The following is a 24,821-nucleotide window of genomic DNA, read 5'->3' on the forward strand; positions in this document are numbered from 1 at the left end:
CTAGATGATACATACTGATTTATGCAAATCGAATGTACGCCTAACTAAAAGTACGGACAGGAGAATGCTGACCGTGCAAATAAAGTCATCATATCAACAGGATCTTATGACATAACTGGATGTTTCAAATGCCAAAGCATTCAAAATACAGCCTTGCATCCAATTACTGCATGCCTGCTGATTTTGATTTAATGATAGACTGAAACCATATGTGGAAGGAAGCTTCCATAATAGTCGGTCTGATATTACCATGAGAGGGTCCAAACAGTATGTCTCTGGAAGATGCCTAGCAGCAAGGGTTACTGCCAGGGAAGACTCTAGACCGACACTGAAAAGGTGGAATAAAATTGCATCTAAAACAGTGGTCACCAACCGGGGATGGGGACCCACTAAGGGGCCTTGGCACACTTCCAGGGGCCTCAAGATCTGTAAAATTATTTAGATAGGAAGTTAAAATTTTTATTACATTATAAAACTTACTGAAAATGCTCAATTTAATACTCCCTTCAACATCTTGCTTTAATGAAGAATATACAGTTCTAGACGTTCTGGAGTACAAATTATAATGATCAATATTTTTAATCTATTGTCGATAGTAGTTTCTTTCATTAAAACTTGAAAACAGGCTTTGTCGTTATTACAGCAGAAATAGAGGAAATATCTTATAATAATAAAATAGCCTATATGGAAGGCCTTTGAATATTTTCTCTGACAGTGGGGGGCCTTGAAGTCAAAGGGTGGAGAACCACTGATCAAAATACATTCAGGTACATTTTCAAAACAGATTAATGGTATTCAGTGGGCATGCATGCATTTATACATCAATTACGTTGCAACAACTGATGATGGCCATTATGCTTTAAAATATAAAATAAAATATGCTTATATGACAAGTTTAAAACAGCTCTAAAGCTGCCATCATTTACGCAAAACCAGCGTACAAAACTTACACCGAAGCCGAGTTTGTAGAGTAGGGAGATTTATGCAGAGTTCGGAATGGCACACTACCACTACTGTGTATCAATGGCAGTGGCGGCCTGTGCATTTTAAATCTAGGCCTTCAGTGCAATTCATGCCATTAAGAAAACAGTTTCACAATGAATAAGACACCATATGCCTATCATACATTATGTGGCAGTCAACTAATAATACCAACTGACATTTTAAAAACACGTCCACACACGAAAGCCAGAACCAAGGAGGTCTAATACCAAGAAAAAGCTCTCTAATAATATTTGCGATTTAAATTTTGCTTGCAATAAATTTTGTTTCGTCAGGATACAGGGTTACTTTTCAAAAGTTGATCCGACACTGAATGCTCAAGCAGCCTAATTTACACTTAGAAAACTCCTGATGTTGCTATAACAACGCAAAAAGCACTTACCAATTTACTTTAAGTGAAAATCAGTCCTCCTTTCCTGTTTGATCAATCAGTCGCATGATCATGCAGAACATCTCAGGTTTTTAAATCCATAAGGATCTCTTTCTCAATAGCAATAACAGCAGTGACAGCCGACTTGTCAGCAAGATCTTGCGCTCTTCGCTTTCAAATTACGTACATCACTTAAAGCGTGATTGCGTCATTCAAGGCCTGATAGAAGGCCTGGACTGGGACATATCCTAAAGACCACACCCACCAAGAACAAATAAATCAATCTGATTGGCTGATGAATCTGACAATCTGACTTTAGATGCCTATTCACTCCAGTGTTGAGGGATTCTGTGGAAATTCTTAAGGAGATCAGCGTCACAGTTGAGATGTTAACACTCAGTCTAGTAGGCTCGGGCATGCCCGGAAGATGACATTTATTTCGGTGTGTTTGCGAATAGGGGATTCCAGGATCTCGTACAATACTTGATCAGCTCCCTGATCTTCTAGGAAAAGGTACTTTCTGGGTCTGAAGCTCAAGATGAGGCATGGACGTGGGAAACCAAGGAGAAAATAGTGAAAATGATGACTGCAGGAGGCTTGAGAAACACTGCGTGCTACCATGCAGTAGCAACCGTGCCACTACTAGTGATGGGTCGTTCATGAACCATTCATTCATTTTGAACAAATCTTTTATGTGACTCAGAAGAACGAGTATTGTTCATTTTGTGTTGGCCGCGCATGTGCATTGCGCAACCTCCGTTCATTTGTTATGTGAAAACCGCATAGGCACTGTACAGGAAACAGAAATGATTAGTTCACCTCTCGAGTCTTTTGGTCCGAGTCGTTCGATCTTTTGTCACGTGACAGCTGTATACGCTATGCATTGCTCACACAGGAAACCGAAATGATTAGTTCACCTCTCGAGTCTTCTGGTCCGAGACGTTCATTCTTTTGTCACTTGACAGCCGTATACGCTATGCAGTGACAAAAGAACGAACGACTCGGACAAGAAGATTCCAGAGGTGAACTAATCTTTCTGTTTCTCATAATTTGTTCTTGGCTGCATTATCAATTTTTCCTTATTGGGACTATAATCAAAATTTGTGTAAGTAGATGTGTTGGGGGGGATCTGGCTATTGAAAATGTAACATTTTAATTTAATTCTGCTCAAATGAAGGAAATGAACGAAATGACTTGAATAAAGATTTGTTCATTTTGCTGAATGATACTCAAAGATTCAAGTCAGTAAAATGATCCGATCTTCCCATCACTAGCCATTACAATGCCTGGGTGGGTTATATATAATTTGATGAGAAAAAAAGGGTTCTGATTGGTAATCGTAGCAAGGTGTGCCGGGGTGACCTATTATCCTGCGCCACAGAGTTTCCTAACTGAATTTAATTTGTCATTTATTTTGAGATTCTCAAACTGAGATTTATGTTTTATGATAATTTAGGCCTAAATCAATTAAACACATATTGGTATGAATGACCAGTGACCAATGACCACCAATTTTCTACCAGTCTAGATCACAGTCATTAGACAGCTTTCATTGCTAATAAATACAGAAAAATACCTTTAATGCATAAGAATAGATCCATATGAAAATATTTGTATTATTTTGAAGGAGAGATAATATAAGGAATATTGCACAAATCGTGGTGGGTTGAACTGACTAGTACGAGCAGAAATTTTCTGTCAGTTGGGATCATGGTCATTAGACAGTTTAATGTCACATAAATACAGACAGGACGGCTTTGGTGCATAAGAAAAGATTCATACAAATAAAATTATATTATTCTTTGAGAGTGAAATTGTAAGGAATATTGCAAAAATCACAGTTATTAAACTCAATCGCGGTGGGCTGAACTGACTAACCATTACGAGCGTAAACTTTCTGTCAGTTGGGATCACGGTCATTAGACAGCATTTGTAACAAAGAAATACATTTTTAAAAGCATTTAATGCATAAGAATAGATCCATACGAACAAAATGATATTATTCTTTGGGAATGAAAATGTAAGGAATATTGCAAAAATAGTGGTTATTAAACGCAACTGCGGTGGGCTGAACTGACTAACTAGTACGAGCAGAAATTTTCTGTCAGTTGGGATCATGGTCATTAGACAGCTTTAATGTCCAATAAAAATAGACAGGAGGGCTTTAATTATAAGAATATATCCATACGAACAAAATGATATTATTCTTTGGGAGTGAAACTGTAAGGAATATTGCAAAAATCGTGGTTATTAAATGCAATCGTGGTGGGCTGAACTGACTAACCAGTACCAGCGGAAATTTTCTGTCAGTTGGGATCATGGTCATTAGGCAGCTTTAATGTCACATACAGTAAATACAGACAGGAGGGCTTTAATGCATAAGAATAGATCCATAAGAAGTAATTAATGTTATTCTTTTGGGTTGATAATGGAAGGAATATTGCAAAAGTCTGGGTTATTAAACGAGCGGCCGCTATTGCGACCAAAGCGAGCTGATGTTTCTTACCAGTTGAGATCATGGTCATTAGACAGCTCTTAGGACAAATAAATTCCATAAGAATAAATTAATGTAATTCTTTGTAGAGAGCACAAGGAGGAATGCAAAGTTCAGAGCTCTTAAACGCAATAGCGGTGGGCTGGTTGATCATGGTAATTCGACCGCTTTAAAGGCAAGTTCCAAAAAACAACGTTAGATCCATGATTATATTCAAGATTAGATCCATAATAATAAAGGATTCAAATTCCTTGGAGTGACAATAGAAGGAAGGGAGCAAAATTCGGAGCTTTGTAAATAGATTTAATAGATTAAAAATCCTCATAAATCTGACAGTTGTCATTGGTTCCAGCCATTTGACGAAGTGGATGGTCACGTGACCTGCCACTAGGTGGCTGCCTCCTGCCAGTACGGACTGCTAGGTCTTGTGAGCTGCCACTGTCATCTTTCCATCTACCAGTGGCTGGTGGCAGGTCACCATTGAACCCCTTCTCTACGAATCTGTGGGAACGGATTGCAAAATTGGGGGTACGGTTTATAAATCTGAAAGTGCAGATTAGCAAATTGCCATGGTTTATAAAACCGTGGACACGATTCGTTAAAAGGAGGGAATGGTTTAAAAATCTGTGAGCACGGTTTATAAACTAATTGCAAAATTACGAATCTAATTTTTTTCCTCTTTCCAGACTTCCCGGGCTCTGTAATTTTTCCATATTTGTGTCTTGCAGTTTGCGCTGTGGGCTGTACCATTAGCATGGGGTTATGGGTTAGGGAACGGTCTGCTTATTACTGCATGGACGTTGAGGAGTTTAAAAGGCTAGTAGAGGTTGCAAACTAATTAATATTATTATTATTATTATTATTATTATTATTATTATTATGTATTAAGGCCTTTATACTGAGCGTATTCTTTCTATTTACCATTTTTCCTTGTATGATATTCACTGGAAGAAATCTGCTGCATGGTGGCTGGCTAAATGAAGAACTCAATATTCCGAAAGTTATTTGCAAGTAAATTCCTTATTAAGGCGTTAATACATTAGAATAGACCCATACAATACATTTAAGTAGCCTAATATTTTGGAATGATAGTGCAAAATTCTGAGCTCTTTAGCGTAATAGCGGCTGGCTGGACTGGGCAGTTTTCTGCCAATTCCTTAATTCGACCGCTCTAATGGCAAGTAAATTTCTTGGAGTGAGAGTGAATGAGGAGGGCAACATTCATACATTTATGTAGCCAAATTTTTTGGAATGATGTCATAAAATTCTGAGCTGTTCAACGAAATAGCAACAAGCACTCAGCCAGCCACCAATGAGCAAAAGTTTCCTTCCAATTAGAAATGAATATCGTACAAGGATAAATGGACCTGGTAAATTGCAAGTAAACTCCATATAAATTCCTTAATGCATAAGAAAAGATTAATAACCTTTAATTTAAAAGGAAATGAAAAGCAGTTCAGAAGAGGTCAGCACTGTTTAGCTATTGCTAATATCCTATGCTTTGTAAATAAACTTAGAGAAAAAGTGATTTGGCAGGAGATGGCATGAGGACTGACACATGTGATCCATCAGTGGCAGCTTCTGCCAGCTAGTGAGAGATCAAACCCCTATCATCCACTGCATGGAGCTAACAACGCAAAGCCGAACCCTTTATTCTTGCTTAAAGTGTAGAGACGTGCTTGGCGCCAAGTTGGCACTCAGTGGGTCGCACAAATGGTTTGTCCACTCTCTTGCTACTGCCCACGTGCCTACCCCTCCACGTGGGAAAGGTGGCATGTGTGCCTGCAGTTGTCGAATACTGGGCAAACCTTTTAAACTACTTCTCAATGTATATGCAATCCATTCCCTAACCCACACCCCCGTGCTAATGGTACAGCCCACAGTGCAAATTGCAAGACAAAATTTGTAAAAAAAAAATTTAAACTGATGATAAATCAATTATTCAAAAAATAATTTCTAAAGTCACAATTTAGAAAAAGTAAAATTGAAGAACAGTAGAGAAAAGGACAATTATCCATTCTTGAAGTAACCAGAAAAAATGTCAAATAAAAGTTTCAAACCGTTTTTCTATTTTTGCATTTGGATTGGTATGATCTGAAAAATGAATTGTAAAGCATTACATGGACCCTTATATGTAATATATAAAAGAAAATATAGAAAAGAAAAGAAAAGAAAAAATATTTGTTTGATCATTTTTCTTACAGTTACATTGGTAAGAGGGTTGAATGTTAAATACTGAATGCTGAATGTTTGGTAAGAGGGCTGAATGCTGAATGTTTGGAAAAAGGGTTGACACTTGATCTGTGCAGTCAACTCTACAATTTGTGTAAAAACTGTGAAAATGAAAAGAGATTCTTATTTACTTGTCTTCCAATCTTGATGTAGAAAAAGTTCAAATGTTTATTTCTTGGATGTGTGTGACACAGCTACAGTAAACATTGCGTTTTTGGTGATTACAATTAATCATTAATTCATATTTTGTTAGTTTTACTACAACTAATTGAATATCAATTCAATAGATTATGTCAGAATTATGGCACTTTAATATGGTTAATAGTAGGGGTGTGCAGTGAAGCAATTATCTGTATCTCTATCTGTATTTGTTCATATGACAAAATTATCTGTATCTGTCTCTGTATTCAGATAGAAATGTGTGTGGGCGGGGCTTAAACCGGAAGTGCTTCAAAACTAATTTTTAAGTGTTACTCTTACATTTATAGTTTTTACTAATAAAATATGCCTTGTATATGCCTTTTCATAGTAAAAGCCTAATAATAAGAAGAATTATTATTATTATTATCATTAATTCATGTTAAATTCTTATAGTGCCTTTCCAGAGCTCAAGAACACTTAACATTCTCAAATTTAGCCAATTTTCTTTTAGGGCCTCCCTGGTCCAATTATCCGGGCCAGTTCCCAGGGGCCCTTGACCACCAGGGGCCCGGGGGGGCCCTGGGCTGTAAGGTCTTGCAGCCTATCAACTTTGAAAACAAATGTTTAATATAAGCTTGAATATGTGGGACCCACAGCTTATACAAGGCCCCCTCAATAGGGCCCTTTGACTATGAGGGCCCCCAGCCCTGTTATAGGACCATTTTGCATTACTGTTTCAAATTAAATTTTTTAAGCCACACATTTAATCCTATGATGCATATCATATTTGATACATGACTTTCTATAGCATGCTTTCTATGCTAATCACTGATGTGGATATAAATGTGTTCAACTTTAAGAGACGGATAGACGAGCTCCGACGTGAAATCATCACTTCAGGTCAGGAATTTAACATTGCGCTCAGGTTTAGGCTATAAATGAATACAGTACATGGGAATCATATGATATATTAACATAGACATTTCAAGAAGTTGAAAGTGTATATGTTGTCGTATCTTAGTTAATGTTACACTTGATAAGCTCTAGACCTGCACAATTAACGGAGACCGCAAACAAAGTTAAGACCGCGCCCATCCGATCTGAAATCACACCGTGCGCTTTTCCATTCATTACACTTTAGAAATATTGGCTGCACAGATTCATACATTTGTTGTAATTTTGGATATGTTTATTTAAAATGTTGCTTTTTTCTTGTGCTTCTTGGATAATTAGTCAAACGAATATTTTTTATATTATTCGGATGAATACGTTATTCGATTTGAAGTCATTATTCATGCCTTTCCGAATAGGGTATTCGGCTTTGGGTACATCCCTAGTTAATAGGTTGATAGGTTTAATAGGTTAAGATCTCTCAAGTGGGACATTAAAAGTAGTAGCTTATCTAACATATCTAATAGTTCTCAAAAACAGGTTTTGTGCCTCTACTGCTCTAAAGTGCCTCAAAAATCAGTAATGGGACACCAAAGTGCACCCTATTCATGGAAAGTGCCCTTCGCTGTATAAATGCTCAGCATTTGTTTTGCTGTCTTGTGGCACACAAGAAGTCACAGACACTCACCCTCTTCTCAGCAGGCTCGTGCTGTAAGTGTGTGTAGCCGTGTTGCTGGATGTCCAGGTGTCTTCCTCCTGAGCCATGCTGCTCCACCAGGTCTGGGGGTGGGGACGAACTGCGACCCTGGGGGTCCACCCATGTGTATACATGATTGGTAACATAACCACCTGGGATCCGTCCCATGGAACAGACAGACATGGAAAGCTTTTTAGAACCTTTCAATACCTGTGAATGAAAAGCAGACAAGGCCAAAAAAAAAAAAAAAAGGAGGGAAAAAGGGAGGAACAAAATTAACAAAACTGTCTGAATCATGACTTTCCAAATTTATTTCTTCATACAGTATGTAAATAGAAATTATAATCTCATTTAAATCTTTAAAGTGAAATTAAATGCTATTCACAACTCATTTTATCTCCATAATGTCATCTATTTCTGAGTGAAGTAGCATATTTAATGAGAAAAAATATAGGGTGACTTTATCCATTGGGGATAAACTGTATTGTGAAAAGTGAGTGTTACAGTGTTAATAGAGCCAGGTGGTTAGAGGGGAGGGGTAAGAAAGTAAGAAGGATTCATGACATCAGGCAAAAGGAAAGTCATTTCAAAGACAGAGCAAATTATTACATTTTGATAAAAGATTCTGAAGATTTTGTTTAAAACTTGAAAAAACTTGCACCGATGAATCATGCTCGATAAGACCAGGAGTGTGCATTAAGAAAGTAAAAAAGGTTTAATTATGATTTCATAATGACTTTGAGATTAAAATCTAAAAGCCACCATTTAGATTCTAAAAATAATTCTCCACATTAAGCTTTCAAATTAAAGTTGGTTGTATCTCTCTCAGCTGTTTTATGTTCCTCCTGAAGACTGCATAGTGCTTTGACCTGCTGGAGAGGTAATTTGGCATTCATGGCCTTTAAGAGCCAAACAAGTCCTATAAAAGCTCACTGACTCTACTCTCAGGTCTCTTGTGGATTGACTCAAGCCTTGTAAATCAGTCCCACCACTTCTCTGAGCTGCTCTCATCTCCACAGACATCCATCTCTGACATTTAATATTCTTCATAGGGACAGAGCTGGAAGCTTCGGTGGAGTGGAGAGTATTTTTAGTGTGACTCCTGATACAGACATCATCTCCCTGTGCAGAGCAGATGATTCAGAGAGATCTGCAAGAGATCTGACTCAATTCGAACACTGGCTCTCCACATTAATTTTTATAGCTCTGTACTATTACAGCATGTCAACAATTGTGTCATTTGTTTCAATTTGTATTCCTCCTAAGGAATTTAAGGGAAAAAACTGAGACAAAGTTGATACTTAAAAGAAAAATGAATGACAACACCACTAAGTGTCCTAAACTGTGAAACTGTGAAGCTACCTCTGAACAATAACATTTCTCTCTGGGAACATCTGTTAAAAATCGGAACCCACCCAAATCTATACTCTCCACTTTTACAACACTGAATGACTCTTACTGACTGTATAGAACATGAGCTCTCACAGAAATGTACAAGAAATTAAATTAAGAGCAGGATGAAAAGTATCTATTGGCAGAAATATATCAGCTAATGAATAGCAGAATTGAAGACTGGGCCATCTCCATTAGCACAGCGCTTATAACAGTCTAAGAAATGCTCATTGTTGTGAATGAATCCCTCTGGCTCACTTGCAGAACAAATAGCTTTCCCATGTTGGTCATTTGCATGGATCTACACAGATTAACATAAATGTTTAACTGGAACGGAACGACATATTCAACATTTCTTTTCTTAATTGTTGCTGCATGAATTATGAACAATGGCATGCATGTCCTCATTTAAATATGCTGCCAAAACACTTCTGAGAAAAAGATGTAAGGAGCTAAAAATAAGAGCAACAAACCTGTGAAACAGCATAAAGCATTTCATTTGTAGCCTCTGAATGGAGCACTTGACCAAATCTGGTCAGATATATAATAACACCTCAGTGTGCAACAACAAGAGCATGGACAACTATTGAGCAAATCTCTTACATAACGTACAGTATGTGAGGAGTTCTTAGCCATTAAGTGAGCGAGAAAGAATGAGGGGGGATTGAATGCTTTGTGGATGTCCAAAGGGTAGGTCACATTGTTCTATCCTGAGAGAGAGAGAGAGAGAGAGAAAAGCTTCAAAATGTAGGGGAGACCAGAGGCAATTGTAAAAAAAACAAAAAAGCAGACTACAACATATATTCCATCTTGGAATAAGAGACATTTATACAGTATGTGTCAAAAATAACTATACCAATAACAGACTTATAGTGAGCATATTAACATGCACAACCTTACATTGATTATATTTAATAAGCTGACAACATGCAAGCTCATGTAAACACCTTAAATGGTCTTTTATTGGGGAAATTTCATAAACAGTTTGAGCATAAAAAGACTAGCACGAATAGACTTTTGCTCATTAAACACCCTGCATGAAAGCACCTTTAGCAGCGTTCTTGAGGCTTATCCAGTTTTTGTTCTTGCGGATTAATGTGCACATGTCGTGCGCATGCATGTTTGATTTTGACAGTTACAATTTGACATCAAAATCAGAGAATAACCCGATGATTTTAAATCTCATGTAAACACGGTTTTCTTCCAATGTCTTATTTTTGCTGATTTTTGATAGTTATCAGCATAGGGAAATTTCTTCGCCACCAAAATCCATCAGGCAAAATTCCTAATTGTGCTGATTCCCATTGAGATGTCTGTATTTCGCCTGTGGAAATTAGCAATGTAAAGGTAAATCTGGCAGAGCCCTAAGTCTTTAAATTAAGCTTATTTGTGATTGAATACATTTTAGTGTTACAACTGCCCCCCTATTACAATTTCTCCTGGTCTCCCCTTTCTTTGAAAAGGGCAAGCTTTTCAAACTTCCAACAGATGCAAAATGTCTTCCTTTTAGTTAGTTACTCATACCCACTGACGGCTTCCCAGAATGTGAGCACCAGTCTGAGTCGATTCCCCAAGCGTCAGTATGAGAGTGACAGAGCAAAAAAGCGGCAAAGGCTCCGAAACAGGGAGAAGTAGACAGAAAAGGAGAGAGAGTGAGAGTGAAAATGAGGGCATCTTACAGGGCTTGAATAAACCATAAGCCAGTGGTCTCTTCATCACAGTGGCAGAGGACACACCTGACATTTCTGTGCTGAGCCTCAGTAGACGCAACCCTGTTCTGATAAGAGTGTGTAACAAACCTGTTTCACGCTCACTTCCAGCCACCAGACCAGACACCAATTGAGACCTGTGGTGACATAGATATGATTGATGGTGACAAAGATGACGATGATTAGACCGTGAGGTCACAGCCTGGGGTGGTGTGCTTAATCATTTTTGAAGCTATGCAGATCTGTTGCCACAGCTGCTTAGCTGAACGTTAACTGTAAAAGGATTTTTAAATAATAGCAGTATGTTGAGGTAAAAGGTTCCAAATACAATAAAATGGAAAAATGGAAATTTAGAGCGAAAACGCAACCTTCAAATTCACCTTCACCTTTCTTCAAGTGTACACAATTACGTCCTGGTATTCATGGAACCAGAACCCGTGACTCTGCTTTGCACTGTAAGTAGTGCAAGAAGGAAAGATGATCATATTTGAACTGATGCAAAAATGTCTGATGGGGGATGGTGCATGTCAGTAATTTGGCAGAACGGGGTCAGTTTCAGGGTACATGAACATTGGGATGCGATTTCCCATTTGATCTCACTGAGGAGAAACAATTGAGATATTGAGGAGTAAAAAAAGCAAATAATAGTGCAAGACAGAAAGGAAAAAGAGTTATCATGAGCATGGACAAAAAAATCCCTTCTTGTAGCATATATTTCAAAACCAATAATAACCAGGAGATTTCACTACAGTTTGGGACTATCCTCTGGGCATTCAGTCTGAGCTCATTATGCTCTCAGTCTCCTTTTTGCCTCTGAATCATCACAATTGTGAATGAATGGTGCCAACAATCGAGTAATAATAGTTAACCGAAAAAGCTACACCAGCACAAGCATCTTTGTGATATACTGTATAATTAAACAATGAAACCCTTTGAATCTCATGGGTGACCTTCTAAGGGATAACCATAAAAAGCACTACTTGTAGTGTAATTCAGTTTTATGGGTGATTAATAATTAAACAATGTTGTTTCTGTTTTCTGTCACAATTTCCATGTCCTAACCCACAGGGAGGAAGAACAGCATCTGCGGACAGTTCCGGAATGGACCGTAAAAGCTTGGCAATATGCACAGTACCCCCTGAAGACTTCAGACCTAGAAACACCATTAAACAGTAAAAAAGAGAAGAAAAGTAGGTCTTCTTCAGAACCGCTCCATTGAAAAAAGTCAAGACAAGAGTTGCAATCTTCACTCGCTAACATGAGGTACTTTTTAAAGATACAGCTTTCCTTTGTCAGCTTAGCTTAACTCTGAAAGCATGCTGATGCTGGTAAATATCTTACATAAAGATCTGTAGGAAAAACATAGTACTAAACCTGACAGATATGTAAAAAAGAAACATAAAACCAGTGTTGTAGTCAAGACCACCTAAACCGAGACCAAGTCAAGACCAAGACCAGAGTGTATCGAGACTGAGACAAGACCAAGACTTTGAGGGGTTGAGACCAAGTCAAGACCAAGACCGAGGCAGGGCGAGACCGAGTCAAGACCAAGACCAGACCAGTGCGAGTCCCACACTGCATGACACACTTACGATAAAATGTGGAACATGCAAACCATAGGCATTCCTCAAATTGATCTGAAAGATCCACATTCCAATAAAAACACCCACAGAATACAAATGAAGATTCCTCTTCATTCACCTCTTTTATTGCCATATATATACATTTTGTATGTGTGTGTGTGTGTGTGTGTGTGTGTACATGTTTATACTACATTGTGGGGACCAAATGTTCCCACAAGGATAGTAAAACCTGAGATCACCTACCATGTGGGGCCCAGCCAGCGGTCCCCACGAGGGAAATGGCTTATCAAACATACTAAACTATGTTTTTTTGAAAATGTAAAAATGCAAAAAGGTTTCTGTGAGGGTCAGGTTTAGGGGTAGGGTTAGGAGATAGAAATTATTGTTAAATCTGTATAAAATCTATAAAATGCATGGAAGTCTATGGAGAGTACCCACAATGATATAAAGTTTGATATAGTTTGTGTGTGTGTGATTGTGTGTGAGTGTGTGTGTGTGTGTGTGTGTGTGTGTGTGTGTGTGTGTGTGTGTATCAGTGTACCATGAGAAATGTCTTGATAAAATAATCAAAAAGCATTGCAGAGGTGAATTTTATGTGTGTGAATTTTCCTTTGTTTTCTATGAGCAAACAAATACAAACAAACACTAAGGAGCTGAAATCAACCATCTTTGTTCAACACTCCTTTACAAAGTTGTACCATCCACCTAAAACAATACAATTTTTGTGCAAGCATCGCATCGGGTTTTCTGGATGACACTTCCCCTAGAAACCATCAAGTACAGAATATATCAAACAATTATTCAATACTTAAGTCTTCACTTTTCTCTATCTTTTCTTAAACATTCTAGTAAGTTTTTGTTGTTTTTGATCCAACAACAAGCCTTGTATAAATGTGTTCAATTTGCTAACCACATAGCTAAATCTAGAAAATAGAACAAAGAATGCCATACGTAAGCAAAGCAGCCTATTTAAAATGTAAATGTTTCATATAAGTGGAGGCGCATTACTCAGTCTCCACTCTCTGCTGTCACACTCTGTTGATATAACATAACTTAATATACATTAGCTACATAGCTTTATGTGGCCTGTCTCGTCATTGTTTATCACAAGCAAAAATGTAACTTGGGAACAACAATTTGTCACTACATGCCCTGTCCCTGCAATCTCTCACAAAGTTGACACTGCATTAGCAGGGGTGTAAAGTAACGAATTACAAATACTCACGTTATTGTAATTAAGTAGTTTTCCCCAGGAATTATACTTTTTTTAAGTAGTTTAAAAATGTTATACTTTTACTTTTACTTGAGTATATTTTAAGTGCTGTAACTGTACTTTTACTGCGATATTTTCCCATTGTCTGTGTTTGCTACTCCCCTGTCCTGATTTTATTTTTATCTATCAACATGATTGTCTAGGGAGAGTCTCGTGACTCCCATCAAATCAAATCACATGTAAAAAACTTGAACAGCAGCTATAGATCTGGCACCATCTGTTATGGGTGTGCAGGATGCCTCAAGCACATTTCAACACAAGGGCTTTTCGCAGTGGAAAAGGCCAATTGCCTGACTGTGTCATGTGAGTTTAACTTGCTCAAGCCAGATATCATCATTAATCCTGCCTCTAATTTTAAGAAACATATCGAGCTAAATTTCATATTTCTGCTTACTAGATTCTGTGGGTCTATAATGTAGCCTGTAAATAAGCTTATTGAGATTATTGGGTTGATGTGAGAGATTAAGGTGATGTTATCAATAGAGCTGGGCGATAAAACAATCTTGATGTTTTCTGAAAGAAAAAGAGACCGATATCGATGATAAACTTTTGAGTAATTTTCTATACTAGCCTATGATCTACATCTAGAACAGGGGTGTTCGTTACATCGATCGTGATAGCAAGACAACCACTGGTTGGTTGATCTAGATAAAATATAAAATATTGACTTTTTATTTCCTGACGTCCGTAGCTGCGTGCTGTTTGATTGACAGGCGGCTAATGTTTGAGCGCTATTGCGCCTAAATGATCCAATGCACTTTATAATTCCGCCAATGCCCGTCTCGATGAGGCGTTAATATAAGCGCAGACGGTTTGGTCTAAAGTGAGTGTAAACAGTGGGACAAAAAGTGTATTTGCATCAAAATGTTGGACTTGAAGTGTACATGTAACCGAATAGAGCACTAGGCTATGTCATATAAAGGCTATTAATCAAATAACAAGGAAATGAGAAATCCACTCTCTGCTTTTGGCTGAATAACTTGAAGTATTAATGTAATAGAATAAATCTGTGATATTTTTTAATAATATATATATTTTTTTATAATACCAACCCCTGATGTAGAGAGTGTGTTAATTTGTATAATAAATTACCAGGAAAGTAGAAATGATAAAATATTTTATAATTATGCTTAGCCTTTATCAATTTTTTTTCTAATGCCTGATAGAAAAGTATCAACATTTGTAGAGCTATACTTCAGGCAGAACATTCCACCAGTTACAAACTTCAGAAAATTGTGCATTATGCATTAGAATGAGAACACAACTATTTCTGGGCTTAAAAGATACAAGAACTAAATCAATGTGGAACATTGTATCTCAAAAGGAGGACAATGTGGCCCCCCATGTCCTACTTAAAGAAATAGTTCACTCAAAATGTGAAAATTCTCTCATCATTTACTCACCCTCATGCCATCCCAGATGTGTATGACTTTCTTTCTTCAGAAGAAAACAAATTAAGATTTTTAGAAGAATATTTCATCTCTATAGGCCCATACAATACAAGTGAATGGATGCCAAAATTATGAGGCTCCAAAAAGCACATAAATGCAGCATAAAAGTAATCCATATGACTCCAGTGGTTAAATCCATGTCTTCAGAAGTGATATGATAGGTGTGGGTGAGAAACAGATCAATATTTAAGTCCATTTTTGCTAGAAATTCTTCTCCCTGCCCAGTAGATGGCGATATGCATGAAGAATGTCACCAAAAACAAAAGAAGAAGAAAGTGAAAGTTAATGTGGAGACTGACTGAGCAGGGAGGAGAATTTATAGTAAAAATGTACTTAAATATTGATCTGTTTCTCACCTAACCTATCATATCTTTTCTGAACACATGGATTTAACCACTGGAGTCACATGGATTAGGCTACTTTTATGCTGATTTATGTGATTTTTGGAGCTTCAAAATTTTAGCACCCATTCACTTGTATTGTATGGACCAAAAGAGCTGAGCTATTCTTCTAAAAATCTTCATTTGTGTTCTGCTGAAGAAAGTCATACACATCTGAGATGGCATAAGGGTGACTAAATGATGAGAGAATTTTCATTTTTGTGTGAATTATTCCTTTAAAGCCCGATGTGGCCCCTGTACCAAACCACTGCTCTACCCCCTCTATTGTGCGGGACATAACGCACCAAGTGACCCTGCTTTTTTGCATTCATTGCATTGTTTTGAACATGTTTTAAGCACAACAGTAACTCTCTCTGTTGGCATTAAGGAAAATTTAGACCCTTCCCATAAACTGATTTTAATGTAATTGTTTCATACATTATGATATTGAAAATAACTTTTTCATTTTTTCATTTCTGTAATCATGTCGCCCTTTTATTTTTTAAATCAGATTCATGTAGTGTTTACAGTATCATAGATAAGTGATGTATTTTAAAAGTTGTCAATCACAAACACCTATAAAATACCTATTTTTTTTATTCTTACAAACCATAAAAGGGAATGTAAATTACGATATGTGTGCTACATTTTTAAATTGCAGCATCAAGTTTTTATTATAAAGGGGCATAGCTTTCACAGCTCAGTACTCAATACTCACTACTCTTGAGTACTTTTAAATGAGCTACTCTTTTACTCTTACTTGAGTAGAGTTTAGGACAGGTACTTCTATTCTACTCATACTACATTTTTTAAGATGTAACAATACTTTTGCTTGAGTATTAGTTCTCAGTACTCTTTCCACCCTTGTGCATTAGCTACATCCCTCAATATATATTATCTAAATTGAGTAGCTTGCGCACCAAGCTAGGTGGCAAATAGCTGGCAAGCAACTGAAACTAGCGCCCTGAAACACAGTAAATACATAGGTAGCTAATATGTATAGCTAATACTCTCTAAATCTCTTTGGGTGAGGGATGATGATGAGTTTAGGTACAGATGCTGCATTCCATTCAAATCAGATGTGGGATATTCCACTTGATATCTCCGATCTCTGACTAAAGGCATTCCAGTGCCAGATGCTCGGAAGATGACGTTAAAGGAAACAAAACTACAATGCTCTTGTTAGCTTAGCAGGTGTTTGACTGTCACCAGAGATGTCTTCTAGCAACCCAATTCATAAACAATCTGCAACGCTAGCATTTGTGCTACACGTGAACGATTATCAAAAGAGAGTATAATTTACCATGTTTTGAACACCTGCTACTCTGCTAATGTTTGTTAAACAAGCTTTAATATCATGTAATGTAGGAACTTTGACTAATTTATCAATATTATTTAATAAAAGTGAATGATTATCACTTATTTTATACATCTTCCTGGGTGCCGACAAGATTGTGTGAAGACATGCACCCACATCTCGGTGAAAATCTGAGTTTAACATTTCCGCACGACTTTCCAAGTTGTAATTACAACTTCAAGTGCCGTTCCATTGCACTTTTCCCAGTAGAAAATCCGACTTTCAGAGTCGAACGGAATGCAGCAAGAGGCAGATTGCTAATGTTAGCTAGCTAGCTTTGCTATCATCACTTACAAGAAGCTTACCTTTCTTTATGCTTCCTTTCTAAGTGCCGATAAAAGTTTGACGTGGTCCCAGCTGTCTCGGTAAGCATTGCACTGCAGAATTTACATACTGCTGTGTGTTTTCTTTTGGACGCTTTTTTGCAGATGAACTCATTTGCTCATCTTGCTTTTGCAGATGAACTCTGGTTTAGGTCAGTGTGTCCCAACATTTTTTCTGCCACAGCACACTTTTTACGATTAAAAAATCCCATAGTACACCACTATCCCACATAACCATCGTCTATAGTTTTCCTTTTCAAGAACTTGTTTTTGTTCCATGTTTTCTGTCTGTCTTAGTAGCGTGAACTCGTAATGTTTGAAATTTGGCTATGCAAAAAATGCAAGTAACATAGGTATGCTGTATAATGAGGTCACAGAGGCCAAGAGTGCTAATTGGATAATGAAAAACCAACAAATATGTGTCTTTTCCACTTTGCAAATTAATTCAGTAAATATATTTTTATTTATTTATTTATTTACTGTATTTATTAAGTCATACCTGACTATAAGTCGCAGCGGGTCAAAATCACGTTGTTGATAGAGAGAAAAAATAAGTCACATAAACAAATAAGTCGCACTGACAGAGGTTGGATTCGGCAGGCACTAGGACCCAGGAGCAGCCACCCGGCCTCCATTCACCTGGTTCAGATGTCAAACGCGCTCCGTGAAGATTACAGTACTACAGAATCTACACATCATATAACAGTGTTTTTGGACTTGTTTAAAACAGGAGAAATTGCTTTTACTAATCGTATTTAACAGATTCTCATATTCTTTTTATGTTTCATGAGAGAAACACGACAAGCCACATCTGTTCATAACATCTGTAACTCTATGCTGTGCACAAATAAACAGCTTTTAGTCTTTGAGTAAAACAATACACCTGTTGTATTCTATTCATTCAGTCAGTTCACAGACTGAATGTTTTTACTACAAGTGTGATGATGAAGCATCATTTTGTGGGCATGTGAGGAGTTGCGTTTGACAGCGGACTAGAGTTTGTTAGAACAATAATGTTATGATGGACAAAATATTTAAACTGGTTGCATTAAATACTTTGTAATGGCAAATATACTGAATTAGCAACTTTAAAACACTGTACTACCGTCTCTATGCCTTCATGGGGGGGGGGGGGGGGATCTCAAGTACTACAACACTGCTTAAAACATTCTATCTCCCAAGATAAATCAACTTCCCACATTTCATTCCCGCCTCTCAGTTTCATCTCTAGCTCAGGTCATGTGCCCAACTTCATATGTCACTCTTTCTCTGTACATTTGGAAGGAGCTCATATACTGTGGAAAAGGAGGCCAGCGAACTTCTCAGATTTCCTCACCCATTCAGAATGGAAAAGGTCAAGAGTAGAACGTATGCCTCCAGGGAGACACAAAAATATCTTACTTGAAAAAGTTGAAAGCAGCAAAGGTAGGTGAGATAAATATAAACATGTTTTCTCTGTCTGACTTTGCAGAGAAGTTTTATCGTATATATGTGCATTTTCAGCTGCTGATAAAAGAGCGTGCAAACTAGCCCAAAGGGGAGCTAATAAGACAAGGGTACTTTACTTACTGTGAAGTACAAATCTGAAAACACAACAAAGACTTAATTGTTTCCAACTCTCCTCATGCAACTCTAAATTGTTTAAAAGAACAAATTTGAGAGTTGGGGAGTCATGGAGTGTATTTGAGTCACTTGGGTTGCCAATATTTTAATTTGCTTGTTTATTGTCCCATTAAATGTGACATCGCAGTGTGAAGGCAAGCAAATAAAAGATGCACACTCCATTAAAGCACTCATAGCAGCTATTACTGTTGGTATAAATTCTGATTATAGATGTGTTCGGTACACCGTCACACAACAGCACTGGAAAGAAAAAAATGGTCCTGTATGGCCTCTGAAAAAGGAGAATTACACAAACATTAGCTGACCTAGATGAAAAACCCTCACTTTCCACCATATTTCTTTAGTTTCCATTATTTTTCAGCATAGCTCTGTTCAGCCACAAAGGTCTAAACTCTGGAGCATTAGGTAGAATAATCTGTATTGATTAGATAAAGGCACAAATACATCTTACAGTGAGTGAGTTCTATTTCAATGCTGTTCTGTCACTGTGTAGTTTAACCCTAACTCTAACCCTAACTTTCTATATGCAGTGCAACTCACATACACACTATGGTACAACTGATGCTATGTTGAACATGTTGTAAATTCACAGTTTTATACACACAGCATTACTCAGAATAAGGCTTTTTCCATAATTCTTCACTTACTTTTTAACCAGTGCTAAATTAACTTATGCACTTCTAAGCCAATATACTGTATGTCTAATTAATCACTGCTTAACCCACAATTCTAAATTGTCTCTCACATTGTATACACAGGGTCCAAAATTAACACTCGCCAAACACAGAATGCAAGTACAACGCCAATTCCAAAAAAGTTGGGACAGTATGGAAAATGCAAAAAAACAAAACAAAAGGAGAGATTTGTAAATTCTATTCACCCTGTGCTATATTGAAAGCACTACAACAACACATTATTTGATGTTTTACCTAGTGAACTTACTTATTACAGTATATATACTATATATATATATATATATATATATATATATATATATATATATATATATATATATTCTAATTCTAATAACCATTTTAAGTATTTTTAAGTTTGTTAGCAAGTCGAATTTTCCCCCATTCATCCATTATGCTGGTCTTCAGCTGCACAATTGTAGGGGGCCTTCATTACCATATTTTGCACTTCATAATGCACCACACTATCAACTGGAGATAGGTCACTACTGCAGGCAGGCCAATCTAGCACCCGCACACTTTGCTTACACAGCCACACACTTGTAATCTGGGCAGTATGTGGTTTGATGTTGTCCTGTTGGAAAATGCAGGGACGTCTCTGGAAAAGACAGTATTTGGATGCAACCGGTTAGGACAATAACTATGATTAACATAGAAAATATAACTTTTATCGTGTGTCATTTGACGTCTGGTTAAGACACGGAGCTGCCTTTAGGCTTTTCTATCTCTCTGTTTGATGTCTGAGTACTCCGGTTCAAATAAGTAAGGCTGGGCATAGAAATGCATCTATTCTTCGATCTAAAACTCTCCAGACATGTTTTCTAAGTTCTGTCCTCTGGTTTGTGTGCAGCTGTTTTGTGTTTTCTGTCGTTAATATCACTGCTAGTCCGGTTGAAGTGAAACAAAGCGGTTTCTCGCTTGAACGGCTCATCTCGCCAACGGGGGCTGTATGAACTGTTGCTCATGTGTGGACTCATAGGTGCATACAATAATTTATTAGACTTCTGAATTATAGTTTTGAAGTATGAAGATGTATGTGTTCACCATAAACTGCCATTTTATGACATCACTGAGCACAACATTTTTTCACAATTTCTCCCTTTGTGTTAAGAAATAGAAAGAAAGTCATAAAGGGTTATAACAACACAGGTGTAAGTAAACAATGATTGAATTTTCATTTTTGGGTGAACTACCCCTTTAAGTTACCACGTTTTTGTGACTGTAACAATTTACAGAGACGGGGAGTGGATCATGGTTGCAAGGAATATGTAAGAAATAAAATGCTTATTAATTTTTAATTTTTTTAAATTTATCCCCTTTTCTCCCCAATTTTGGAATGCCCAATTCCCACTACTTACCAGGTCCTCGTGGTGCTGTTACTTACCTCAATCCAGGTGACAGAGGACAAGTCTCAGATGCCTCCGCTTCTGAGACCGTCAATCCACGCATCTTATCACGTGGCTCGCTGTGCATGACACCGCGGAGACTCACAGCATGTGGAGGTTCATGCTACTCTCCGCGATCCACACACAACTTACCACGTGCCCCATTGAGAGCGAGAACTACTTAATCGCGACCATGAGGAGGTTACCCCATGTGACTCTACCCTCCCTAGCAACCGGGACAATTTGGTTGCTTAGGAGACCTGGCTGGAGTCACTCAGCACACCCTGGATTCGAACTCGCGACTCCAGGGGTGGTAGTCAGTGTCAATACTTGCTGAGCTACCCAGGACCCATGCTTAATAATTCTTGCCATTAGGATAAAAATATTTTTTCTATAAAAAAAACATTATGCAATATACAGTTTTATGGCAGGTATGAAATTTTCTTAATTTACCTGCCACTGATTTGTGTGGAAAAAGTTTCTTTTTGGACCCTGTGAATGCATACACACTGCGTATAACACAAACCTCTACAGCTCAGCAAAAACTACTACTATTATTGACAACTCTCAGTCACTATGAAATCAGGAAAGGTATTCCTTAGCTTTATCAGTCTGCCTCCAACTTGTCTCCTCGCGCAACTTGAAAACACCCCCAAACAGCTGGAGGCTTTAACACTGAAAATAGTTAACGACCGATAAGGGTTTTTTAATGGCCAATGCCGATATCCAGAGAGCAGAGTGGCCGATAGGCCGATACAATGCTGGTATATCATACAATTTAATACAGTAAATAACAAAAACATAAAATTGCTAATAAAATGAATAAACTCTTATTTAGCACTATATTTATTCAATTTAACACAAAAGTTTAACTTTGTAAAAAAGAGTCTAAAAAATTATATTGTATTTTAAATAGTAGATAGCAGTTTCGTCTGATTTCTGTTTAGTCATCAAATTTTAATAATTAATTTGCCCATGAAGAAATTGTTAATATATTAGGAAGAAGGAAATAACAGTACACACAGTAGTCCAGCAACCATGGATGGCATGTGCGCATTAACAATCGCATTTTCTAAAAAAATACTGAATCAAATCAATTGTACATACAGTGCATAGTGAATAAGACATTTACTTATAGCAAACGTGAAGTGCTTTTACTTTGAAGCTGCACTCATATGCTTGTGCGGATCCAGTACAAGCAGCAATCTCCTGACAGTTTAAAGGCCTGGATCGCCTGCTTGGATTTTCGTGAGGTTTGTGAATTACATCTATTTAAAAGAGATATCTGCATATTTGCAGATAGAAGTTTTATTGATATTTGCCTTTTATCATTAGAAACGAAAGTTAAAAGTGACAGGAAACTGCTGAGGAGAGGATGATAGTATACGTGCTTCAGAGGAAGATTTATGAGCGTTCCACAGGATGCTGGATCTGTTCAAGTTGTGAGAGGTTGGTTTATTACATCTGTTTAAACGAGAATTGTGCATATTTGCAGACAGTATATGATATTAGTTTTATTGATATTTTCCTTTTATCATTAGACTAGACAGTTAAAAGTTACAGGGAACTGTTGCGGAGAGAGAGGGAGAATGAAACAGGTGCCACTTTAACATTAGTGCTCTGCTGCGTCTGCTGCGGCTCTGATATGCAGACCATTTAAATTAGACTGTTGCACACAGGTCTATTATTGTAGTAACACAATAGCACTAAACAACAAAATGAACCATGACTGGATTTTACATGTCTCAGTTGCTTCTGTGACGCTCTTGTTCTATTCGCTCCGCCGCTACCCGGCGTCTCCGGCATGGGAGGCGGGTGCGCTAACAAGGAGGCTAATACAGCCTCTAATGTCAGTCACTAGTGCACCTCTTGAGGTCAGTAGAGTGAGGGTTATACACATTGCACAGCTATCTGTCAGCTGGCTCCCATTACACTTCACATGCAAGCAGCCAATTCTCAGCGCCCTCAAGAAACAAATCGGCCAAATGGGAAAATGTATCGGCCAATGCCGATAATTAAAAGATTCCGAATATTGGCCGATTTATGGGCCTCTGTGATTTATATTGGTCGACCACCACTGAAAAGCACCACTTGAAAAAAATGTATTACTTGAAAGCATTCAGCTTTCACTACTCTAAATTTCAACTGAACAGCAGACAGCTTTTTATGAGTCGGAAAACTAAGCGCTTTATCCTATTCTTCAAAGTATCATAAATATGCATACTAATAAACTGGCTTTTCACAGGTACAGAGAACAGATGGCTGTGTCCTGAAAAAGGTAAACAAGTGGGCTGTCACCTTCAATTTGCATTGAGAATTCCTTTTGTCCACCATTTGCAATTGCTTGTTCTCTCACAGCTCCTTGCCTTAAACTCAGTCATTTCACTTCAATTTCTACAGAAACAGGGCTATTGTGCATGCTCACACAAACAATCATCTCTCAAATCCCTTGTGCCTCACTGACGATTCATTCACATGATTCAGTGCAGTTTATGCAGCATATGCATAGCTAAGCACTTAGTAAAGATGGAATATATGTCATTTCCAAGAGTAGCAACCAGGCATGTTCAGATGTCTCTATTCAGAGGCTTACGTATTCTTTATCATTTCACGGTGGAGCATTTCCTGTGTGAAGACACTCCAGCAATCTGAGTTAGCAAAGATTGATCTAATATCTGCAAAGGACAGCAGGCAGCAATTACAGTGGACTACTTTACCAAGTCATCAGGACAAAACTGCTGTCCTCACAGTGGTAACAGCTTTTTTTGGGATGTGAATGGAGAGAGATCAAAAGGAGACAAACATAAAAAGAAAACTTAAACAGGCAGCAAGAGGAACAACATAGGCCAACCTAAAGAGCAGAATAGCTCATCAATAGCCAATCAAAAGCCTCTTAGTTTATAACAACTCAGTCTGGCATTCGAAATCACACAGTTTTAATTACACATCTCTGGAGAGATGAACAAACTCACTTATGCTCTTAAAATGAATAGTTGATAAAAAAAAGAAAAGAAAATTATGTCATCAACTCATCCTAATGTTGTTCCAAAACTATAAGACTTTCTTTCTTTCATGAAAGCAGACAATGACCACACACAAGTTATATTGACTACTTCTGTGATGCCGTTATGTTTCTTTTTTTTTTTTTTTTTTGGACTGTTTGGAGCTTGACAGCCCCTGATCACTGTGTTTTCTCTGAATAGAAAAGAACAGCATGGGCATTCATTAATATACCAAAGTAAATGACACAAAATGTTGTGTTCCACATAAGAAAAAGTTCATATGGGTTTGGAATGACATAAGGGTGAGTAAATTATGACAGAATTAGCATTTTCAGGTGGCTTATAGGTGAGTAATCAAGTAAGCTGTGTTAAAAGCAGCAGTTCTACATTGTGAAACTCTTGCAGTACCAAACATGAGATCACCATTTTATTTAAAAAAATGTGTATTTTGTTGATTCATGTCTTTTATTTTCAAAAGTTTAGTTCCCGTTCCCTTGTCGTGTGATTTAATGTTTTCCCTCCATGTTCATGTGTCTTGTCTTTTCATTGGTTGATTGTTTAATTAGCTTGTTATCAGTTCTGTTTGTTCATTGGTTTGTGTTCTCCCATGTCTTGTATTTAAGCCCTCATGTTTGCCAATGTCAATGGTCAAGTATTGAATGTATGTGGATGGCTCTTAGCCAAATCAAGCCATGTTATGCTCAAGTCAAGTCAAGTCTAATCAAGTTGTTTGTTTTGTTTAGTCATCACATTTGGATTAAAGCACTTTGTAAATAAACTGCACTTGGGTTCTCGTCATTGTCTTCGTCATTGCCAGCACCGGC

General features: G+C 37.5%; 1 protein-coding gene across 1 annotated transcript in view; it reads right to left on the minus strand.

Annotated features, from left to right (window-relative positions):
* The window catches only part of LOC127424076 (whirlin-like), a 116,404-nt gene that overhangs the window by 73,084 nt on the left and 18,499 nt on the right, over positions 1-24,821 (minus strand). The window contains exon 2 of the mRNA XM_051668859.1: positions 7,819-8,037. Within this exon, the coding sequence (XP_051524819.1) occupies positions 7,819-8,037 (219 nt within the window). The remainder of the gene's footprint in view (positions 1-7,818; positions 8,038-24,821) is intronic.

Source organism: Myxocyprinus asiaticus, chromosome 3 (genome assembly GCF_019703515.2).
Source record: "Myxocyprinus asiaticus isolate MX2 ecotype Aquarium Trade chromosome 3, UBuf_Myxa_2, whole genome shotgun sequence".
Taxonomy (NCBI): domain Eukaryota; kingdom Metazoa; phylum Chordata; class Actinopteri; order Cypriniformes; family Catostomidae; genus Myxocyprinus; species Myxocyprinus asiaticus.